General features: G+C 37.0%; 2 protein-coding genes across 3 annotated transcripts; both read right to left on the bottom strand.

Moving 5' to 3' along the window:
- Window positions 1-261: 261 nt before the first annotated feature.
- LOC110770997 (heat shock 70 kDa protein 4-like) lies at window positions 262-2,393 on the bottom strand. The gene is made up of 3 exons (XM_021975218.2): window positions 2,077-2,393; window positions 625-1,984; window positions 262-526 (listed from the first exon to the last, which is right to left on the bottom strand). Exons 1-2 carry the CDS (start codon window positions 2,282-2,284, stop codon window positions 651-653), a joined length of 1,542 nt encoding a protein of 513 aa, XP_021830910.2. The 5' UTR covers window positions 2,285-2,393; the 3' UTR covers window positions 262-526; window positions 625-650.
- A 13,237-nt stretch (window positions 2,394-15,630) lies between these two features.
- LOC110771001 (heat shock cognate 70 kDa protein-like) lies at window positions 15,631-17,571 on the bottom strand. Of its 2 annotated transcripts, XM_088255959.1 has the most exons (3): window positions 17,293-17,571; window positions 16,575-17,200; window positions 15,631-16,454 (listed from the first exon to the last, which is right to left on the bottom strand). In XM_088255959.1, the coding sequence occupies exons 1-3, from the start codon at window positions 17,498-17,500 to the stop codon at window positions 15,846-15,848; spliced, it is 1,443 nt and encodes a 480-aa protein (XP_088112085.1). In that variant the 5' UTR covers window positions 17,501-17,571; the 3' UTR covers window positions 15,631-15,845. The 2 variants fall into 2 exon arrangements, with proteins under 2 accessions (XP_088112085.1, XP_021830919.1); XM_021975227.2 differs by having other exon boundaries at window positions 15,631-17,200.
- Window positions 17,572-18,265: the final 694 nt, after the last annotated feature.

The raw sequence follows: 18,265 nt of genomic DNA, 5'->3' as shown, positions 1-18,265 counted from the left end.
TAGGGTACGGTTTCGGTATTTCGGTTTTAGATGCCCACCCCTAGTTGGAGTTGTATTTTTTCAATTCCTTTCTAAAATTTGTCTAAGGAAGTGGTTTAGGGAGCCCATTATGGACCTTCTTAAATAAGTTAAACGAGGAGGTTCGTATTGTACGTAAGCCATTGGATTCCTTGAACAAAGTGTAACACTTACTTATTACACCAATTATTTGACGCAAACTGATGTGATAGTGTAATAGCATCTTCAACACAGCCTCTTTAATGCTAAAATAGTTGCAGTAATCAGTTGCACTTAGGTGTTGTATATTGCTTCGTGGAGAGCTTATAGAATACATAAACATATATATAATTTAATTCATAATCAAACAAGCATGATCTTATTGAAAACAACAATTAAATCCACGCAACTCTTTTCTAGCAAAAGAAGAAGAAAAAAAACAAGAATCCCATGATGGAACAACGCACCTACATCGGAACAGCCTGCACCAAAAGGAGTAGTTCCCAGCAAAATGAAGGCTTCCGATCACCTGGCATAAGTAAAACAATTTATGTAAAAATATAACTAATTGATTTTATAGTGTATCAATATGCCCTTAACTACATCTCATTAATAGTTATTACTTACTTATCCTGTTAATTCCCAGAGTTCATCTATGACCTGTTGATTGTAATTGCTTTCTTTTTGCCGGTGGACATGACCTCAGCGGAAACTTTCAGAATTCCATTTGCATCGATAGAAAAGCAAACATCTACTTCACCAACTCCCTTTGGAGCTCGGGGAATGCCATCTATGGTAAATCCACCCAAATAATTATTATCTCTGGTGAACTTATTCTCTCCCTCGAAAACTCCACAACGGACGGACGTTTGGTTGTCATAGCGGGTAACGAAAGTTCTGTGCTTCTTGGTGGGAATTTTGGTATTTCTGGGGATCATAACATTCATGAGGTTTTCTTTACGAACTTCCGTCCCAAGTGACATAGGGATCACATCTGAGAGTGTGAAGTGTTGAAGCTTCCCCGTCACGTTCCCACTCAAGACTGCAGCTTGAACAGCGGCTCCATAAGCGACAGCCTCATCGGGATTAATGCTCTTGCACAATTCCTTACCGTTGAAAACCTCCTGCAGTAGCTCTTGCACCTTGGGGATTCTAGAAGACCCACCAACAAGAACAACATCATCGACGTCGCTGATGTCGATTTTGGCATCCTCCAAACACTTTTTCACAGGCTCCATGCACTTATTGAAGATATCCATGTTCAGTTTTTCAAACATGTCGCGGGTGAAAGTTGTATGAAAATCTTCACCCTTAAACCAAGAGTCAATTTCAATAACAGCCTCAAACGAAAATGAAAGTACCTTCTTTGCTTTCTCACACTCAATTTTGGCCTTCCGAAGAGCTTTGACGTTTCCACCAATGCCCACCTTATGTTTTCTCTCGAATTCTTGGATGCAGTAATTCACCATTCTGTTATCCAAGTCTTCACCGCCAAGGTGAGTGTCTCCGGCAGTGGCCTTCACGTCAAAGACATTATGGCCTATGGTAAGTAGTGACACATCCAAAGTACCGCCGCCCCAATCAAATATCATCACATTTCTCTTACGAAACCAACTGGCCTTCTTGTCGATGCCATAAGCGATGGCTGCAGCAGTTGGTTCGTTGATAATACGCAGCACATTTAAGCCGGCTAATTTACCAGCTTGTATTGTTGCCTGGCGCTGAGAGTCGTTGAAGTAAGAGGGGACAGTGATAACTGCATCTTTTACTGGAATCCTTGAGCAAAGGTAGGAGTTGGCAATCTCCCGCATCTTTGCCAAAACCATGGATGAGATGTCTTCAGCAGCAAATTGTTTCTCTTCACCCTTGTGGTTAACCACAATCATGGGCTTGTCAGCCGGACCTTCAATGACCTTGAATGGCCAGCACTTGATATCATTTTGAACAGATGCGTCACTAAATCTCCTACCAATTAACCGCTTCGAATCTGTAAATCATTCCCGGTTTAGATTTTTATGTGTGGAAGGAAACAAATAAACAATTCATTATAATTGATATCATCGTTTTATTCCTTCTTACCGAAGATTGAGTTGGCGGGGAACCTCCCGGCTTGGCTAAATGCTTCATCACCTACCAACCTCTTATTATCAGTGAAGGTAACATAAGATCGAGTTGTCCTGTTACCGTGATCGTTCACCAGGATTTCTACATGATCAGCCTGCCACACTGCAACACACGAATAAGTTGTACCCAGATCAATCCCAATTGCATGGTTATCTTCTGCCATTACTAATTTTCTCGATTGGCTCAAAAGCTCCAAGAGGAATGTCAAAGATTAACAAGGAAATATTAAGCAAGTGCAGAAACCAGTGTAAGAAAATTTATACACGGAGAAAGTGAAAGTCTAATAAACCAATGCTTAAGCAATAGCTGATGCTTTGCCCCAGTTCACTAAAAAAAGCACATTAAGTTACTTTTTTAAAGTCTAATAAACCAATGCTTAAGCAATAGCTGATGATATAATTCCTTTCTTCGGATCCTTATCATACGTTTGTTGATTTAAAGTCTTTTATTCCTTTCTTCTTATCTTCTTCTCCATTATTTTATTTTTTTCTTCAGCCAAAGGGTAAGGGGAGTTGGCATGAGTAAGTCTATATCATACATTTCTTCCCCATCGTTGTTAAGTCTATGATACGTTCAAATGTTCTCTTGGTTTTGTCTGGCAGTAACGCTAGAAAATCTATGATGGAGAAAATGGGAGATGGGATTCACTTAGACATTAAGGATTAGCCATGGACTTCTCAAGATGGTGTACTCAGTTCAATAAAGGAATGGAATGGATGTCATATTTGGCTGAATACCCCAGCGCTGTTAAGTCTATGATACGTTCAAATGTTTCCTCTTGGTTTTGTCTGGTATATTTTGTTAAAATAGTTTTACAAAAATCAAGCTTTGAATTGAAGGAGTTACCAAATCTACTTCCACAACAGTTTACAAAATTAAAGATTTTGATGCAAACCAAAAATCTGAGAAGAGGGCACGATTTCATGTAAAAAGAGAAACATGGTTTAGAATTGGTATTAAGGTGATGTGCGATAGAGTGTATTAGGGTGGACCATGGGTATTTTTGATATTTAAATAGGGTGTACTTAGTTAATTTTACATTTTGATTAAAATATTAGGGTGTACTTAGATTACAAAATATACTCAATTAATTTCAGGGTTCGTTTAGCAGCACTCATAAAGATATTATTACAAAACAAGCCGTAGTTATATAAAACCATCCATTTTGTCGACAATGAAAGATACCCAGGTTATTTTCATAAAATAAAATAAAAAAAAAGATACCCAGGTTATCTTAACAAAGACGGAGATCACAACAATACAAATTATGATTGGAATCCTCAACATAGACATTGAACATCCACTACCACCATATGCAGAACAGACACATTCTAATGTAAACGTACAAACACCACACTATTATTATTAGAGGTTAAAAATGAACTTGACACCTCTTTTCCTTTGCGGGTTTGGGTATAAGATCAATGAAAAACTGATCATCACTCGAACTCCAACTCCAACTCCAACTGTTGTTAATATAATTGACATCCTAATACAGTGACATATCCAGGATGCTCGGGCCAAGAGATCTCAGTATAAAAGTTTCAAAAAATTTCTTACGCAATAGCTGATGCTTTGCCCCAGTTCACTAAAAAAGCACATTAAGTTACTTTTTTAGATTTCGAAATGATATAATTCCTTTCTTTGGGTCCTTATTATCATATGTTTGTTGCTTTAAAGTCTTTTATTCCTTTCCTCTTATCCTCTTCTCCATTATTTTATTTCCTTCTTCAGCCAAAGGGTAAGGGGAGTTGGCATGAGTAAGAATTTAATGGTATTTTTGACTTATATGTTAACTTTGGTTTTGAAACTTTTAATTGGTTTATATGTTTGACGCAGGGTTGGAATGTGAAGAATGAATTGGGAAATAATTTATAGAATGGCTTGAGAGGATGGGAAACAAACAGGATTGCATTCTCAGGTAGAGTTTACTCCCCGAGTTCTGCAAGGGCGTTCTCGGGTAGAGTCTACTCCCCAAGTTCTGCTAGGATATGCAATTTCGGGTAGAGTTTACTCCCCGAGTTCTGTGTGGGCGTTCTCATGTTCACTTGAGTTCTGTGAGGGTGTTCTCATGTTCACTTGAGTTCTGTGAAAGCGTTCTCAGGTTTACCTAAGTTCTGCGAGAAATGCGTTCTCAGGATTGCATTCTGCGAGGAATGCATTCTCAAGATTACCAGAGTTATGCGAGGAATGTGTTCTCAGGTTGAGTACTCTCCTTGAGTAGTGTGAGGATTTGTGTCTAAGAGTTATCGAGTTGTGCTAGGAGTTGCTTTGCAGCTAAATTGTATTCTACCTGACTGATGCTATAATAGGCGTCATGTGCGGGTTTATTCTGTACGTACAGTGCTAGCAGTGGCGGACCTACAGAGGCGCAAGGAGGTGCAGTTGCACCTCCCCTCGCCGGAAAAAGCCATTGAGGTGCTGGATTTGCCCATTTGCTCTTTAGCATTTTAAAAGGTGTTATCAAGGCGCACTTCATGGCGTGCGTCGATCCTAGAGGTGTCCAACGGGCCATGTCGGGCCACTAAATGGGCCGCATGGGCCCATGCCAAATTTTACTTATGTATTGCATTTTTTTTTTTTTTTGTAATTATGTTTACAACTTCATTTAAATCTTTTTTACAATTATGTATATACTAACAAGAATTATTATTTGTTGACAACAATGGCCTATAACTTTTTTTTTAAGTACATTTAAATAGAAAATGACTAGATTATTGTTTGGATTTTAAAAGTGAAACTTGAAAAAAAAAATCATTATTCTATTTATAAAGAAAATATTAAATTTTAATACATATTATTTGAGAAAAGAAATAGACTTGAATTTAAGATATAAATGTAATAATATTATGTATTATTTTTCTCTAAAACAAATGTATTTAATAAATGGGTTTTAAACGGGCCGGCCTGTTGGGCCCAATAGGTCATGAGCTGGCCCGGCCCGTTGGGCCTAATTACCTTATCCCGGAAGTGCCCAAAGATACGGGCCGTACCTTGTCGGGTTGTGCTCGTGCCGTACTTGAAAGTGCATCAAGGCGCCATTCTTTTGGCAAGTTACACATAGAGGCACCCGCAGTGTTGCAGAGGAGTTACAGAGGCGTGTCGCTTATGATGGCTCTTGTTCGCGAATGAAGAAGACAACCCTGTTTTTATTTTTTACAAACGACATCGTATTTCCTTTATTTAATGAAACACGTGTTTCATTCCGGTTGCTTCAATTACTTGGTTATAATTATTATAATAAATATTTCATTATAGTAATGAAATACCAAAGGCTTACGCCTCGATGCTCCCAATTTGAAGAAGCCTTGCACGATGCTCTCAAATCACAATTTGAATATCATCTAATTGTTAGAGTTTTTGTTTAATTAGGACTTGATTGATACCAACTTGTTTGTTGATTTAATCATTTTACTGTGACAGTACGTTTTTATTTTTATTTTTTGTATTCATTTTACCGTGCTAATCAACCTTAAAATTAACTTAGGCTCTGGTTCATTTCATAATATGTTTTTTTATTCAGCCTTTGGGTAGTACCAAAATAGTTATTGCCCTTCTCTTGAAACATTCTTGGATCCGCCCTTGAGTGCTAGAGTATCAAGGTGAGTGGTTTCAAAGAAAAAGGGTTGATATTATTTAGGCCCCGTTTAGTAAGCTGGACTGGACTGGATATTTTCAATTAAAATGGACATGAGTCCTATCCATTGTTTGGTGGACTTAAAGTGTGTCTAGGACTGGATATGGACTTTGGATCCAAGTCCCAAATAATTGGGGTTGAGAAACCCAACCCCAGACGTGGGTTTCGAAGCCAAGAGCACGCCTCCAGCCATCTCTCTTCTTCTCTCTCTTCTCTGTCTTCTATGTTCTCTCTCTTCTTCTTCTTTCTCTCTTCCCCTCTTCTCTTCTCTTCTTCTCTTTTTCTTCCCCTCTTCTCTTCTTTTCTCCTCTTCTCTCTTCTCTCAGATCCTCTCTCTCTTCTCCTTTGCCAAATCTTCTTCGTTGCCATATATAGACCTCAAATCTTGAATGAAAGGCATATGGTGGAAGAAAAAATTGGTGAAGGGCATTCATAACTTCTTCCTCTTTATTTATATATATAATTTTGCAATTTTTTGTTCTTTGAGATATGAAGGGAGGTGGCTGAAAATTCAAGATCTGATGAAGAGTAGGTAAAAACTGGTATTTGGGGAGGAAGTGAAAGCTTGAGTGCTGGCGTCTACTTCAGGGAACCTGTTGCTGCCATCAAACTCCACCTCATGCCTTTCGTCTTCTAGCTTCCACCCATTATTTTATATTTGTATTTTTTTGTTGGATTGAAAATCTATTTTGTAGTAATTAATTTGAAAATGAGAATATAAAAATAAATAAATAAATAAATGGCATACTAATCTCAACTTTGGTGTTGTACTGCACCAAACAACTTCTTAAAATCCAGTCATATTCTAACCAGTCCAGTGTAATGTAGAAGGGTTAATCCAGTCCACTCCAGTCCCGTCTAGCTTACCAAACAGGGCCTTAAGGTATAAGGGTTGACATTATTTAAGGTATAGTGGTATGGCGGAACAGGTTGGTTGGTAAATTTTCATTGTATTACATTGTTGAGATAAGTTGGTGATTTTTCCTTTCAAATTGAATTTATGTATGTTTATATACTGGAGCTTAGTTGGTGATTTAAAGAAACGTGTGGCTTGATCCCTTAAAAAGGGGTATGTAGGTAGCTTAGGGTTTGACCTAGGTGCAGCTACGAAATAAACTATATTTAAAAGTTTTGACCGATTCTGAGTACGTGAATGGATTTTGATATGGTTATTGGATATTATTTCTGTTGGGTTCGGATTTGAATATGTTGGTGCGCCTAAAGCCTGAATGAAACTTGGGCGAGATTAAATGCTTGTTTATTTCTCAGTTATCACTTAAATGGATTTTAATAAATTGTGTATGTGGTTCTAACGGGTCTGAGTAGAGTCCTCAATTTTTTAAGGCCTAGGGAAAATTTTCTCAAGTGTGCCCCTTTATACAAATTAAACATTAAAAAAAAATTTATCAACTAATTAATTTTATTAAAATTATAAGAATATACAAAAGATAAGGAAGAACACTTTGGGGTCTCATTAAAACCTTGTTTGGGGAATTTGAGATTAGTTTCTCTTATATGGGACCCTTTTCTAAAAAGTAAATCTCTCATTTTTGCATCAAGATTATCCCAAACTCGTAGATCATAAATGTTCAAATCAAATCTTGTTTCGGGACATTCATTTTCATGGCAAGGTTCATCAATATTTTCATTTTCATCATGGAAAAGTTGATCAATATTTTCATTTTCATCTAGATCACCAACTTCTTCATTCACATCATTCTCATTTTCTGCTAATTCTTCCAATTGAATTGGTTGTTCATATTCATTTGGTAAATCTTCATCTAAATTTTCAAGTGAAGCATTGGTTTGTTTATACCAAACTATTTATTCAAAGATCCAATTAAACTTTGAGCAATTTCTTCTTCTTTTTTCTTCCTTTGTCTCTTGAAATTTCCGGAAAGTTGTTTCTTAGGAAACATTTTTTAATTTTTATAATAAACACAACACAAACAAAAACAATAAAACTAATTAACAAAGAACAATAAAACCTGAATTTTGAGCATATTTTCTTCAACTTGAAACTTCCAATTATAAAGAACAAGAATCCCAACCAAGTTTTCAGTTGAATTAAATAATAAAGAAAAAAAAGTTAATAAAGATATGTATTACAATTTACAAAATTTATACATCTAGATTCTATATCTACCTATAAATAGATAAAAATTACCTTCAAAGAAAGACACTGGTCGAGCTTGTGGATGATTTGTTTTCCAACTTTGTGTTGGGAAAGACGAGAATCACAAAAAATAAAATTAATTAATTAAAAAAATAAAATAAAATTTGCTTGCGTTATGAACTTCTGCGAAGGTCGATACGTTAGCAAGGGTTTTTTCTTCTTCTTTTTACGGCTAAGAAGGTCTGTTCACTACTACAAAAAGGGAAAAAGACAACCATAAAACAACGACGGTAAAACAAAATACAGTAGTTGTGTTTAGAAAGACAACGGTAACAGAAAACCGTCGTGGATAAGTAACTTAAACACCTAAAAAATCGAGATCCGCTTGGGTATTCCTAAAACACGATGCACCCAACTAAAAAAGCATCGTCTTATTAAACAGGTTTTCTTCATACTTAAACTCTGACCCCAAAAACAACGACAGCAGGAATGAAGCCACCGACGTAGAAGTAAAGATGACAGTTTATCAAAACAGCCGCAGTGTTAACTCCTAAATAAACACGACCAACTGTTCTTAATCAATGTCGTATAATTTTATTGGAATCCACATTGGTATATTGTTGGGTTCATTTTTTCACATGATTTATCATGTTATTCACCCAATATTTTGAGTTAGTTCTTGACATTTTATAGCTTTTTACTTCATTTTTGTGTTTTCATAGGTTTTAGCTTGGTTAGAATGAAAATGAGCTAAAAGTGCATTATTGGTTATAAATTCTATTTTTGTTCATTTTCGTAGGTCAACTTCTTGGCCTTGGATCAACATGCTCCAGTGTTCGGATGAGGTGAAGATCTTCATGAAACTTGTTCCAATGGATGTTTACTACAACATATTCGAATTTGAGCTCAATTGGACAAGTATAGCTCATCCAACCGATCCTACATGTTACCACAGCTCTGGAAATCTGTTTTGGGCCAGTTTTACCTCTACTTGGTGTCATCTTATTTCTACTTGTTACCATGCCATTTGGTAACAATAAATTACTTGATTGAGTGCAATTTTCTGAGAGCATCTTTGTGAAAACAAAACTTCATCATGAGGAGGAGACAAGGAGACAAGGAGACAAAGACTTTAGTAAAAGTTGGAAAAGAGAGATGAGGAATGATGAAGGCATCTTCATTCATTCAACGGAGGAATTGAATTGGGCAGACCATTTGGGAGCTGGAGATCAATTTTATTCATTCCATTTTGCAAAGAGCTAGAGAGAGCTAGAAGGAGGAGAGCAAGGAGCAACCAAGGAGGGGGGAGAATGGCATAACAATTGGAGAGAACCTTGGGGAGCCTTGAGGCAAGGATCCAAGGGGTTGAAGATGCAATTCTCTTTCCCCTCTTTGTTCTTAGTTTCTTTCATTTGATTTGTTTCTTGTAATTTCTTAGTTTCAATGTAGCTTCTTATTTTTCTAGGGCTTTGGTTGAAGCCCTAAACATGATTACACTTTTGTTTTGATGCTTTGAGTTTATGAATTTTTAGATGTTGTTGATGGATCCCATTCACTAATTGAATCTTATGATATGTGTTTGCTTCCTTTGATTCACCTTAGGTTGTATGCATGTAGCTAAAGTTGAGAAGTTGTGTAAGATACCCAAGAACATAATTTCTAATTAGCAACAAATGATTGAACTTGTTTAAGTGAGCATCATGTGTGAATTGGTTTCTTGACAACAATTGATGAATTCCTCTTCACTAAAATAATCTATCCTTGATGTATGTTTTTCTTTGATTGATCACCTTTGAAAGCATGCTTCTTGAGGTTGTTGGGATTATGTGTATCCTCATGTTTTCCTAAGCAACAAATGGATGAAGAAAGAATCATCCATGTGAATTGGTTTCTTGAATGCCTAATGTAAACATCATACTATTAGGGTTCTTGTGATGTTCATATTTTCTTTGAACTTAATGGGTTTTTCTGGTAATTGAATCGAAGTACTAAGCACACCTAGATTTGGTTATAGGGAAGGCACAAGTATTGTAGCACTAACCCTGCATTTTATGTATATTAGAGAGAATCAATGCGTCTTGAGCCACTAATCCCGGTCTTGATTGCGAACATCTTCATCAATATGTTTAGAGTTCATTACTTGAGTATCCATGAACATTGGTAGAATTGTTTAGGGTGGATTCCGAAACCCTAGTGTTTGTTACATTTTACTTTCACATTTTGATTTTCATTCTTGTCATTCTTGTTAATAGGGTGATAGAAATTGTTGTTTGTGTTTTTCTTTGGTTTCTTGTGTTGTTTCATTTCTTTTACATTTCTTTACTCATTTTTTAGTTTCCAATTTGTATTGTACATTTGTGTTGTGTTAAATAAGTGTTCTTTACGTATTCAAATTAGAACTTGTTGGAAGCCGACAGTTCTTCGTGGGATTGACCCCGTACTTACATAATCTATACCTCAATAGATTCGTGCACTTGCGGGTATTTTTAATTGGTTGTTTGCACATTAATTTGTGTCAGTTAACACTACAACATATATTACAAACCAACTCCGTATTGAAGCCATGTACAACGACGGTAAAGATAAATTTATCGACGTAATATGTGATAGTGTACTACGACGGTATCTATAACACTACTGTCATATAGAGTAGTGGAGAACCACGACACCAGAAGAGTAGATAACGACGTCTAAATTTAATAATATCCACGTCGTATTTTTACTATATCAAGACGTATTAAGTTAGTACACGACTACGGTCCGTATAAGTTAGTAATAACCACGTCGGTTTGTTCAATGAGAGTCGTATAATATTATTTTACCACGTCGTTAAGTGAAAGTACTGTCATATTTATTTATTTTATACGACTGCCCTTATTTGTAAAGCACTGTCTTAATTTTTATTGCTTTTTAAGATTTTTTTTCTTGGATTTTTATTATTTTACCACAATTTTTTGAAAGTTAACGATGTGTGTCTTTTGGTGTTTTTGAGATACACAACAACACATACATCATTAACATCTAAATTATTTCCTCCAGAGAGGTGAGAGAAAGCCAAGGAGTGAGGACGGCAGGCAAGGGTCTGAACTGAAAATTTGGCCGCCAAGGGCCAAAAGAATGCGACTTTATTTCAAGTTAGAACTCTAAGTGAAAACTGAAAGTTAAAGAACGCGTGAAGAGACCCAATTTATACAAATAATCTTTACTAACCACAACGGTCCTTCTACAAATAATCTTCACTAATCAAATAGGCAGCAGACAGAACAGCATGCCCCCAAAGATGATGAGGAACAGACATATCCAATATGAGTGAGCGGACAACTTCAAGCAATTGTCGATTCTTTCTTTCAGACACACCATTTTGTTAAGGGGTAAAATGGGTTGTCGTTTGGTGAATAATACCTTGAGCACGGAAGAAATACGCCAAAGTATTATTCACATATTCTCCTCCGTTATCAGTCCAAAATACTTTGACCCGGGTATGAAACTAAGTAGACACCATAATACAAAACTTTGGAAGGATGGAAGCAACATCATGTTTATTTTTCAGCAAGAAAACCCAAGTGAGTCAAGTACAATCATCAATAAATGTAACGAACCAATGAAATCCATTCGAAGTAACGCGAGCCAGACCCCATACATCAAAATGCACTAAATCCAAAGGCTTTGCAGCTTTACTGTCACTCAAAGGAAACACAGTGCGATGGCTCTTGGCCAAAATACATGTCTCACACTTAAAACTAGACTCATCACAAGAGTGGAATAAAGGTGGAAATAGACGCTTAAGGTAGACAAACGACGGGTGTCCCAAGCGACGATGCCATAACCAAATTTGTTGCTTGTCTTTGACACTGCAACTTTGAACAGTATTAACGACACGATCACGAACTGGTGCAGAAGGCAATGTCAAATTATATAACAACCCTATCTGTTTACCATGCTTAATAGTCTCGTGAGTCTTGAGATCCTAAAAAGAGCAATGTGTATGATAGAAAGTAGCAGAAGCATTAAGTGTATTAAGTAATCGACCAACTACATAACAAGTTACAATGGATATTAGGAACTAGTAACGCACGAGACAATGACAGAGTACGAGTGAGAGAGATTGTGCCATCGCCAGCAATTGGAGAGGACAAGCCATTATCTCTAGTTATGTATGAGTCACGGGTGTTACTAGACAACTCATCAAAAAATTTAGCATCATAAGAGCATCTTCAAGGGAGATGTCAAATACCAAACATCAAATTTAAATTTGATGGCTAATGTGGCAATTTGACATTTACATAGTTTTACACTCTACTTGATATGTCAAATAAATAATTATTGTAACAGTCAAATCATTCAAGATAAAGAAGAAAAAAATAAAAAAGGAAAATAATAAATGAAAGTAACAGCCAGCTGTCTTTAAAAAATAAAAAAAATATTCATTTGACATCTTGCTTTTGGGATGTCAAAAGTAACAACTGAACCTCCAGCCTTCATTCCACATCAACTTTGATAATTCAGCTGGAGTGATGTGAGATGTTATTTCTAGCCGTCAAATGTCTATGTGGCACTTTTGACATATCTGTTGTTGATGCTCAAAGTCATATGATCAGAAGCACCAATGTCAATTATCTAAGTATTGGAGCCAATACCTGAAATAAAGTCAGAAACACACAAATTTGCTGAAGCCGCAGCAACAACACCAACAATGGAGTTATCACCCTTGATTGCATCATAAATTCAACAGATCATGACAGAGTATACAACGGAAAGCAACAGAGGCACAAATAAGGCAAATGCATGAAGACAGACACAAACACAGTAGAGGCATGAACACGACAACACAACACACAAACCCAGGAGGGCACACACGGCACAGGTAGAAAAAAAAATGGGGCTAGAACACGGGTGGGCACAGCACACAGGTCATCAGAAAGTCAGCTCTGATGCCAAATCAAACAATATGGTTAGAATATTTTCATGTTATATTTCATTCTCCAAAAGAAGGTATTTATAATACTAGGATGTAACCGTAGTATGGTCAAACTAGGAAACAAGATAAAATCATAATTACACAATATCTGTACAAAAGGAAAGAAATAGAGTCCTAATAGACTAGGAAATAAATCTCCTAATTAAGCTAGGATCCCGCTAACACAAGGAACCTGGTTTTTGAAAATGGGTATTTCCTCATAGACCAAGGTTACTGATGCAAACTTTCCAAAAAAAAAAAAAGTTAGTGATGCAAAGAGGAGAGATGTGAGAGAGAGAGAGAGAGAGAGAGAGAGGAGATAGAAAAACCTAGGGTGTGAGTTGCAGCAAGGTCTAAAATATCGATGGTATCGGAAATATCGGAAGTCCAAAAACACGGAAATATCGAAGGAAATATCGGGATATTATCGGTATTGGTAAAAATTGACTAAAAACCAAGGAAATTGTAAGAAAAACTTGGAAATTTTTATTGAAACTTTGCAGGATGTTTATTTAGTCAATTATCTATTAGTTTATCACAAAAAATTGGAAGGAAATGCATTGCATGATGGATTTAACTGATTTAAGTTGATTATATAGCGAGCTGGCAAACACTGTAAGTGTAGAAAATATGTAGTAATTAATGAAAGAAGATTAAACACACCATAATCATTTATATATAATGAATTACTACAATATTTTACACTTTATACATTGCATGGTAAGATACATGAGTGACTTAGTACCACGTAGAGTTCCTATGAGGTTCAAAATTTTCACTATCTTCATCATCTCTATGTGTAGAGTAAGTATATTTTGAAGAGTAGTCATCAAATGATAAATCCCCAAAATAGTTTTGCATGTAATTGTTAACATGTCACCCATATGGATCCGAGATTGGTTGACGTTGTCTATAAGCAAAATCATTTGAAGATTGAGTCTCGGATTCTTTCCATGAGTCGCTTGATTCCATCCCAACAGGAATGAGATATGAAGGGTAGGGAAATGGTTGGTTATGAGTATAACCATAATTACTACTTCCTACTCCAACAGAGTCCGAAGTTATAGATAACGAGTCATTTTCTTGACTTGACAAAGTCCCCTTACCTCTTTCTCTACGAGTCATCTTCTTGACTTCACAAAAACATAAGTGATATGGTGGTTAAGGTGTTGAAGGAGTAAAATGGGAGGGGTTCGAATCCCTCTATGCGCAACAGGGGAAGCTTTTCAAAAAAATTCATGTATTTTTTGGGTTTCGTATCGGGATATTATCGAGATATTATCGATAATATCTCGATATATTGCCCAAATCATTCATAAAAATGTTGAAGTTATCTCCCCGATATTATCGAGATAATATCGATATTATGACGATAACACCATGGTTAGTTGCTAAAATATCGGCCCCCCAAAAATCAGATATTATCGGGGATAATATCGATATTTAAGACCTTGAGTTGCAGACGCGGGGATATGGAGGAGCAGAGAGTGTTAAAGTGATTGACAAGTGTCAAAATATAATTGGGTGGGGATACTTGGGTGGAATCCTTACCTTGGCATACCCGTGCCAGGCAAGTTTTTCGCTTATGTAATAGTTACCAAATTAAACTTTTGTACAACGTTATAACAAATCTCCTTGATAATGATTATATGGAGTAGGGGTGGGAAAAAAAAAAATTGATAAACCGAACAAATCCAAAACAAACCGAAATTTTGAATTTTTTGACCAAAAAAAAAAAGTGGTGGATTCTTAATTTTTTTTTTAAACCGGTGGACCTGAACTGAATCGGAGGATATTTAATTGTATATTCCTTTGACATGTGTCATTGTATGATTGGCTCTAAGAAACGTTTAGGGTGAGTCTGCATGCACTGGATCAGTACCATTACTCACACGATCTTAAGGTGAGATTCTCTCTCTCTCTCTCTCTCTCTCTCTCTCAGCCCTAACCTAACTCTCAGTCTCTCGGTCTCTCAGAAAAACAAAATCTAACAGTCGCCGCCTCTCTCTCAGTCTCTCGTTCTCACCCGCTTCCGTCCTTACCAAATCGACGACGACGATGACTACAACTCTCAAACTCGACCCACTTCTTGTCTCACTCACCCCCTCTATCTCTCTGTGACTCTGTCTGTCTCCCGACCTCACCATCTCGATATCTCTCCCTCTCTCGATCGACCTCACCTTCTCTCGCGATTCGACCTCACCTGCTCACCCAATCGACGGCTACGGCGTCGTCATCGTCGTCATCGCTCTCTCTCTCTATCTCTTGTCTCACTCACCCTTCTATCTTCTCTCGACCTCACCAGTCACCCTTCTCTCTCTCTGTCACCTCTCTACCCCTCTAATTCAATTGATTTTAAAAGGTAAACATACTAATTTTTAAGGTTTTATGAAATTCTGATATTTTGTTGGTTAGTGGATTATTAGGGTTTCAAAATTTTGGTTTTGTAAGATGTTCTATTTCTTACTTTATGATTTGTAGGATGTTATAGTTGTTTAGGTTGGTTGATGTTTGTATTAATTTGTGATGGATTTAGAATGATGGATAGAGTATACTTGAATATGCATGATTTGATATTCTGGGAAAAAAAAAAAAAAAGAAGGAATTTGATTTGGGCCAGTTTTAATAGCTGATGTTTTGGAAAAAATCGATTTGGGCCTGTTTTAATAGCTGATTTTTAAGGGAAAAAAATGATTTGGGCTAAAGCCCAAAACCGAATAAAGACACGGAACCGAATCGGAACCATTCAGGTTTAAAACTTTGACCCGACCCGAACTGAGACGGAGTAAGACACAAAAATTTAATCAACAATAAAAACTGAAGCTCTCTTGAATATTTGCGGGAATAAATATGTTTTTACAAATCAGGCAAGTTTTTTACAAGCACACCCCCACACCCAAAGAAAAAAAAAAACAGAAGAAGAAAAAAAACCAGCAAATCACGAAATGCACAAGCAAAAGAAGTTCAAAGAAAATAATTACTTCATAGTAGATACTTAATATTCCCTTAAAGAGTTACTTTGTTCTGCCACGGTTGATTTTGATCCCTTTTGTCTGGCCAGTGGACGTATCCTCAGCAGAGACACCCAAAACTCCATTTGCGTCCATATCAAAGTAAACAGTGAACTGGGGAACAAACTTGGGAGCCGGAGGAATACCATCGAGGGAGAATTTACCTAAAAAATTATTATTTTTGGCTATGCTACTTTCACCCTCATAAATGGAGAAGTCAACAGACTTTTGGTTGTCACGCTTAGTAGTTACACTTTTTGTCTTCCTCACCGGAATTTTTGAGTTTCTTGGAATCACAACATTCATGAATAACTTGGAACTATCACGTTCCTCACACTCAAATCCAAGTGATAGAGGGATGACATCCAAGAGAGTGAAGTCTTGAAGCTTCCCAGTTACGTTCCCACTCAAGGCTGCAGCTTGAACAGCGGCTCCATACGCCACGGCCTCATCGGGATTAATGCTGTTGCACAATTCCTTACCCTTGAAAACCTCCATCAATAGCTCTTGCACCTTGGGGATTCTAGAAGACCCACCAACAAGAACAACATCATCGACCTTGCTTATGTCGATTTTGGCATCCTCCAAACACCTTTTCACAGGCTCCATGCACTTCTCGAAGATATCCATGTTCAGTTTTTCAAACATGTCGCGGGTGAAAGTTGTATAAAAATCTTCACCCCTATACCAAGAGTCAATTTCAATAGTAACATCAGGGGAAAATGAAAGTACCTTCTTTGCATTCTCACACGCAATTTTGGCCTTCCGAAGAGCTTTGACGTTTTCACCAATGCCCACCTTATGTTTTCTCTGGAATTCTTGGATGCAGTAATTCACCATTCTGTTATCCAAGTCTTCACCGCCAAGGTGAGTGTCTCCGGCAGTGGCCTTCACGTCAAAGACATTATCGCCTATGGTAAGTAGTGACACATCCAAAGTACCGCCGCCCCAATCAAATATCATCACATTTCTCTTATGAAACCAACCAGCCTTCTTGTCGATGCCATAAGCGATGGCTGCAGCAGTTGGTTCGTTGATAATACGCAGCACATTTAAGCCGGCTAGTTTGCCAGCCTCTATTGTAGCCTGGCGCTGCGAGTCGTTGAAGTAAGAGGGGACAGTGATAACTGCATTTTTCACTGAAGTCTTTGAGCAAAGGTAGGACTCGGCAATCTCCCGCATCTTTGCCAAAACCATGGAAGAGATGTCTTCGGCAGCAAATTTTTTCTCTTCACCATTGTGGTTAACCACAATCAAGGGCTTGTCAGCAGGACCTTCAATGACCTTGAATGGCCAGCACTTGATATCATTTTGAACAGTTGCGTCACTAAATCTCCTACCAATTAACCGCTTCGAATCTGTAAATCATTCCCAGTTTAGATTTCTATGTGAGGAAGGAAACAAATAAACAATTAATTATAATTGATATCATCGTTTTATTCCTTCTTACCGAAGATTGAGTTGGCGGGGAACTTCCCGGCTTCGCTAAATGCTTCATCACCTACCAACCTCTTATTATCAGCGAAGGTAACATAAGATCGAGTTGTCCTGTGACCGTAATTGTTCACCAGGATTTCTACATGATCAGCCTGCCACACTGCAACACACGAATAAGTTGTCCCCAGATCAATCCCAATTGCATGGTTATCTTCTGCCATTACTAATTTTCTCGATTGGCTCAAAAGCTCCAAGAGGAATGTCAAAGATTAACTAGGAAATATTAAGTAAGTGCAGAAACCAGTGTAAGAAAATTTATACACGGAGAAAGTGAAAAGTCTAATAAACCAATGCTTAAGCAATAGCTGATGCTTTGCCCCAGTTCACTAAAAAAAGCACATTAAGTTACTTTTTTAAAGTCTAATAAACCAATGCTTAAGCAATAGCTGATGATATAATTCCTTTCTTCGGATCCTTATCATACGTTTGTTGATTTAAAGTCTTTTATTCCTTTCTTCTTATCTTCTTCTCCATTATTTTATTTCCTTCTTCAGCCAAAGGGTAAGGGGAGTTGGCATGAGTAAGTCTATATCATACATTTCTTCCCCATCGTTGTTAAGTCTATGATACGTTCAAATGTTTCCTCTTGGTTTTGTCTGGTAGTAACGCTAGAAAATCTATGATGGAGAAAATGGGAGATGGGATTCACTTAGACATTAAGGATTAGCCATGGACTTCTCAAGATGGTGTACTCAGTTCAATAAAGGAATGGAATGGATGTGATATTTGGCTGAATACCCCAGCGTTGTTAAGACGTCTATGATACGTTCAAATGTTTCCTCTTGGTTTTGTCTGCTATATGTTGTTAAAATAGTTTTACAAAAATCAAGCTTTGAATTGAAGGAGCTACCAAATCTACTTCCACAATAGTTTACAAAATTAAAGATTTTGATGCAAACCAAAAATCTGAGAAAAGGGCACGAATT

This window comes from Prunus avium, chromosome 7 (genome assembly GCF_965620075.1).
Source record: "Prunus avium chromosome 7, drPruAviu1.hap1.1, whole genome shotgun sequence".
In the NCBI taxonomy this organism is placed as follows: Eukaryota; Viridiplantae; Streptophyta; class Magnoliopsida; order Rosales; family Rosaceae; genus Prunus; species Prunus avium.
The sequence above is the reverse complement of the archived record's forward strand: the minus strand, read 5'-3'. Positions and strand labels throughout refer to the sequence as shown.